Source organism: Triticum aestivum, chromosome 6D (genome assembly GCF_018294505.1).
Source record: "Triticum aestivum cultivar Chinese Spring chromosome 6D, IWGSC CS RefSeq v2.1, whole genome shotgun sequence".
Lineage (NCBI taxonomy): Eukaryota > Viridiplantae > Streptophyta > Magnoliopsida > Poales > Poaceae > Triticum > Triticum aestivum.
In genome coordinates, this window is record NC_057811.1 from 28,546,497 (window position 1) to 28,552,816 (window position 6,320).

Consider the following 6,320-nt stretch of genomic DNA (forward strand, 5'->3'; position numbering starts at 1 on the left):
CTCGCGAACGAACATGTGGCTGGAGTAATTATCCTGGCACACACGCGGGTTTAATGGTGGAAGGTGGGCAGTCTGCAGGAATGAGGCGAGGATGTGTGCTTAGCCGGCGTGCAGCAGGCGGCGCCCTCGGCCGGCGTGCTGCATCCATTGCGGAGGCAGTGAGAGGTCGCGTCCGCTCTGCAGCGCATGAATGCGGGCAGCTGGCGCAGAGCGGGAACGCGTGCGGGCGAGGGAGGAGGGGGTTTGGGCGGGTGGTCAGAAGAGGTCGTGGGTGTTGTCCGAACGCCTGCAAAGCCCCCCTCCATGTTTGTCTCCAGTTTGCGGGAGAAAGTATGTCCGAACCGTCTCCAATGGACCAATACAGGCCCGCATTGGATGGCACAACACGTCCGGACCATGTGGTCCGGATGGTTGTGGACAGTTTAATTGAGGGTCGGCGTTGGAGATACCTTAGAGTTTATGAATCCATTGTGTTTTTCTAATCATAAAAAAGCACTTACAATAAGTTATAAGGAAAGACACGTTTATATGTTAGGTTCAGACTCCAGCTTTCGTTTTACATATGCTTTATTCATCCGACTGATTCCAATAGAGTGAGCCTAGCGTTGTTTTTCTGGAAACTCGCGGGATAAGGAGACATGCATACACATTCTTTCAAGCAAATCACATCCATCCTTTTTAACTCATTTTTCTTCTTTTAATAATATAATAGATCATTTATATTTTTATCTGAAACAGTTGACGTGTAATTTATATTGTAATCTGAGGATAATGTTTGGATTTTACTTTCAAATATATTTGAAATGGCCATGATGGAATCACATCCATTTATTTTATTATTATTTGAATTTGATCCAAAAGATAAATAATGAGTAGAGGTCATGTCAACTTTTCTGAGAACTTTGCTAATCAAAATATAATTGTATTTAAAAACATCTATTTTTTAGCACGCATGAAAAAGATAACACGTATCTTTTCACACATAATGAACGGTTGTCATAAGAACTCATGCCATGCCACAACCTCCCTCCGACCCTGCCAACATTGTTGCAGCTGCACTCGCAAGCCTTAGCGTAGATGATAATTTATACAATTTGCGTAAAACAAAATAAGATCTACAAATGAATAGAAGCTAGAACGTACATTGGCATGCACACACATTGCAAGCCATACTAAGCTGATAAGTGTTAATAACTTGTACAACATATACAACACTTAAGACAAGTAAAAGCAATTTGATGAGTCATGGTCTATCAAAGCCACATTACTAGTCTAATCCATCTTAACAGGTCACACATGATTAAAATCTTGTTTGTGTGCAAGTCAAGCTTATCTAGTTTACATGTAACAACTTGTAGAACATTACAAAATTTATGTTTGCTAATAACTTCTAGAACACTACAACACTTGACATGTAAAAGGAATTTGATGAGTTAGCGTACTAAAGCAAGTTATATTACTAGTCTTATCTACCTTAACAGGCCACACAAGATTACAAACCAAGTTCTGTGCCAGCCATGCTTATCTAGATTATGCGTAACAATTTGCAGAAAATTACAAACTTAGTTTCAGAAAAATAGGCAATCTAGATTAGTGTTTGAGCTGTAAAGTGAGTAAAATGAGTCATGCGTGTTATCACACCTTTTTGGTTGTGGAATGATAGTGCAACAACAAGGAACTTTAATGACCAGTTCAAGAATACACTTGTAAGTAGTGCCACCGAACACAACATACCAAATTATGATTTTGAGAAGCATCCAAGCACTTCCACACAAGCAAATGCCAATTGTGAAAGAGATCATGCCATGGCAGCTATAAATAGGCCCGTAGCATGACGATCATCCTTCCTCATCCATCATTCTCATAAGTAGAGCGCATCATTTAAGCCAAGCAAGCAGTGCTCAATACAAATCCACCATGAAGACCTTTCTCATCCTTGCCCTCCTTGCTATTGTAGCAACCACCGCCACAATTGCAGTTAGAGTTCCAGTGCCACAATTGCAGCCACAAAATCCATCTCAGCAACAACCACAAGAGCAAGTTCCATTGGTACAACAACAACAATTTCCAGGGCAGCAACAACCATTTCCACCACAACAGCCATATCCGCAGCCGCAACCATTTCCATCACAACAACCATATCTGCAGCTGCAACCATTTCCGCAGCCGCAACTACCATATCCGCAGCCGCAACTACCATATCCGCAGCCGCAACCATTTCGACCACAACAACCATATCCACAACCGCAACCACAGTATTCGCAACCACAACAACCAATTTCGCAGCAGCAGCAGCAGCAGCAACAACAACAACAACAAAAACAACAACAACAACAACAACAACAGATCCTTCAACAAATTTTGCAACAACAACTGATTCCATGCAGGGATGTTGTATTGCAACAACACAGCATAGCGTATGGAAGCTCACAAGTTTTGCAACAAAGTACTTACCAGCTGGTGCAACAATTGTGTTGTCAGCAGCTGTGGCAGATCCCCGAGCAGTCGCGGTGCCAAGCCATCCACAATGTTGTTCATGCTATTATTCTGCATCAACAGCAACAACAACAACAACAACAACAACAACCGTTGAGCCAGGTCTCCTTCCAACAGCCTCAACAACAATAACCATCAGGCCAGGGCTCCTTCCAGCCATCTCAGCAAAACCCACAGGCCCAGGGCTCTGTCCAGCCTCAACAACTGCCCCAGTTTGAGGAAATAAGGAACCTAGCGCTAGAGACGCTACCTGCAATGTGCAATGTCTATATCCCTCCATATTGCACCATTGCTCCAGTTGGCATCTTCGGTACTAACTGAGAAGAGAAGAACTCTAGTAGTAGATATATGATACACCGTTTTCTTAGTCCATGGTTTGGTCGTTGTAGCGGTGAAAAAATAAAGTGACATGCACTATCATGTAAGAACCCGAACTATACTAGTTCAAACATGGGAATAAAAGACAAACACATGTCTTGTCTACATATGATTGTTTGTTTGAGTTCCACTCATGTGCCCACTCACAAGTTCACCCCTAATTATATATATTATGCATTAAGTAGATATTTATGTTGCATTAATCTAAAGATAACAAAATGAGTCTGAAATTTGAATTAAATTGAAGTATTTCCTTGGACTTTCAAATGGAGTATTATTAAAGTAGTAAGGACTATCCACATCCTTGGCTTGCCCTTGATCAATTATTTCCAGAGAAGCATTCAATTCATTAATCAATTACATTGATTTTTGTGGCTGATACTTTTCCTCAACATGAGTATATTCATCGCGGCTACTCCAAATAGGCATGAATGAGGTACCGGTGCTCTGGAGCACTGGTACCTAACTGCTTCTCATGTGAAGGGGTGGGGGTGCGGGAGAGGTGTTTTTGGTGGGCCAGGGGAGTAAGAAGCGGCCGTGGCAGCGGTCCAGACACCCACAAAGCCCCGTAGTTTGTTTTTGGTTTACAGGAAAATGCACATCCAGACCGGCCTGCGGGCCGATATAGGACCGTATTGAATGGCAAAACATGTCCGGATGGTTGCGAGCGGTTTAAGGGTTAGCTTTTGTAACGGCCGGTTAGTTATGCTATGGTAATTCCCTGCTAATGATGTCACGTCAGCACGATTACTGTTGTTAACCTCACAATGATTCAATCCCATTCAAATTCAAATTTAAAATAAAGGCAAACATCAAAAGTTTCAAACATTAAAACTAAAATCTTCGAGAGGTGAAAAATAATGCATAAGTAATTATGGTGGAGAAACCACACTTTTATAAAATGTTTAAATACTCTAAAAATAATAAAACAGTGGCTTAAACTATTATTTAAATGCTTTTAAAATAGTAAAAATGTTCTAACTAAATTAATTGGGTACCAAACTTTTGGTGGCAGTGGTATATTTAGTAGAACTAATTTAGATGCTAATAAAACATAAAAGGAAAGACAAAACAAATAAAAGTAAAAGGGGGCAACCCCTCGCTGGGCCTCGGCCAAGCTGGCCACTGGGCTAGCTAGGTTGGCCCAACCGCCTCCCTTAACCCCCCACTCCCCATCGAACCCTAGACCGATCGCCCCACTTCCCCACACCCCCTCGTCAGCCTCCCCACCTCTCGATCCCATCTGGATCGGGGAGGGGATCGCCCCCATCGACCCCGTCGCGGTCGCTGGATCGCCCGCTCGCCCATCGCCCGCCGGCGTCGCCGGACCTCCTCCCCGTCGCACGTCTCCGGCTCTCCTCCCCTCTCGCTCCTCTTCCCCGACCCGATCTGGATCGGGAAGGGCCAATGAGCCCAACGCCCCCCTCCATCGACGCTGTGCTCCAGCACCGCCGCCCGAAGACCTCGCCATCGCCGGACCTCGCGTCGCCTCCTCGTATCCCTCCCCGACTCGCCTCCTCAAGCCACGCCGACCCCCTTCTCGGCAACGCTGTGAGCCGCCTCCGTTTCCCTCCTTCTCTTTCCACCGTGTTCACCGCGCCGCCTGCCGTGCCCCTCGCCGCGCGCACGCCCACCACCGCGCCAGCCCCCGCTCCGCGCCCTCTCCTGCACGCTTGTGCGCGCATGACCCTAGCCGCGCCCACGCCGTGATCCCCTTGTCCCGCCCGCCTTCGTCCCGCGCTCGCCGCGGCCCCCATGCTCCCCTGCGCCCTCTTTTGGGGTCGTCGGCTGCCCCTGTCCCGCAGCTCGCTGGCATGCGTCCCCGCCCGCGCCTCGCCACTGCTCTACTGCTACGCTACTATTGCGCTGTGGCCGCCGCCGCTTCCCGCTGCTCTGCCAGCGCCAAAGGTCCCGGTTGGCCCTGCCGCTGCTCGCGTTTAACCGCCGGCCTAAGCGGCCTAACCTCCCCCCTCACTAATGAACCCCCACCGACCGGCTGACACCGGGACCCACATCCCCTAATTAACCATTTAATAAATTAAAACTCTTAAATTAACATTAGTGTATGACATGTGGGTCCCCTATTAATTAAACTGATTTAATTAAAATCTATTAACTTTGAGTCTATGACATATGGGCCCCACTAAACATTTGACCAATCAACGGTCCAGTCAAATGCTGACCGGACAGTTGACCAGAGGGCCCCGCCAGTCAGCCAATGTGCTGTTCTGCTGGGTACCTTTCTAAGTACACCTAGCATTTTGCATTTACAATATTTGTTTTAAAATAAATTAGAATAATTTCAAAAAAAATTAAAACTTTTAAAATTAAAATAAAATAATCCGTAACTCGGATGAAATTACTTTATACATGGAAGTTGCTCAAAAAACGAGATGAATCCGAATACACAGTCCGTTCGTCTGCCACGCGTCCCTAGCATAGCGAACATGCAACCATCCCCCTCCGGTTCGACTGTTCGAAAAATTATTATTGCACATGCCCGCTAAGAGGCTGGCTGTATATGACATGACAACTTCTTATAGCCGACCCTTGGCTGTATTATTAACCATGCTCTTAGTGAGGTAGCTAGTATATCATAGACGACTAGCTAGTATCAGACTAGCCAAAGTGGGAGTAACTTCAGCAGTAACATCGACTCCAACTCAGCAAACTTGCTTATGTGGGAGTAAACCGTGCACAATGCAAAATACAATCCCAGTCGTAATTTTTTCAGGAAATGTGTGGGATCCCAAACGAAAAGCACACGTCACTCTTGCGGCAACTGTTGGTGACACCCAATAAATCACAAACGGTCTGCAGTAGCTGTATGTGTGCAAAGGGGCTCCTGAACCGTTTGTGATAGAACATTATCGCAGACGGTAATTGTTGGCAAACGTGTGCGATGGAGTCTAGCATGGCAGACGGGTTACGCAGAAAACTCGTGTGTGATGGGGCACAAATCGCACACAATTCATATGTTGGCCCATGTGCCTTACATACTATTTCCCAAATGGTTTGTTACGACAGACCGTATCGTTTCAGTGCGTCATTAGAAACGCTTAATCACTGATACCACACGTGCGAAAGAATTTAGTGCGTGCTGCATCGCACACGATTACATTTTGGAAGGACTCTGGATCACTGCTCCATATCCCCGACGGTTTCTGGGCCGTGTGGGAAGGACACCCTATCGCACACACTCACTTGGCGACGGTTTCAAATGCTGTCGCAGAAAGGGGTTAAAAACAATTTGTTTAGGACCAACGCGTACCAGTGTCTATCTATCTATCTATCTATCTATCCATCCATCTATCTATCTATCTATCTATCTATCTATCTATCCATCTATCCATCTATCCATCTATCTATCTCAATCCACCTATCTATCTATCCATCTATCCATCTATCTATCTCTCCATCTATCCATCTATCTATCCATCTATCCA

General features: G+C 45.6%; 1 protein-coding gene across 2 annotated transcripts in view; it reads left to right on the forward strand.

The window, feature by feature from the left end:
* The first annotated feature begins 1,836 nt into the window (after positions 1-1,836).
* Positions 1,837-6,320, forward strand: part of LOC123143241 (alpha/beta-gliadin MM1-like) — an 18,045-nt gene continuing 13,561 nt past the window's right edge. The window contains exon 1 of one of the 2 annotated variants that reach the window (XM_044562095.1): positions 1,837-2,583. In XM_044562095.1, coding sequence (XP_044418030.1) covers positions 1,918-2,583 — 666 coding nt within the window. In that variant the 5' untranslated portion in view covers positions 1,837-1,917. The remainder of the gene's footprint in view (positions 2,584-6,320) is intronic. The other variant, XM_044562096.1, reaches the window with a different exon arrangement.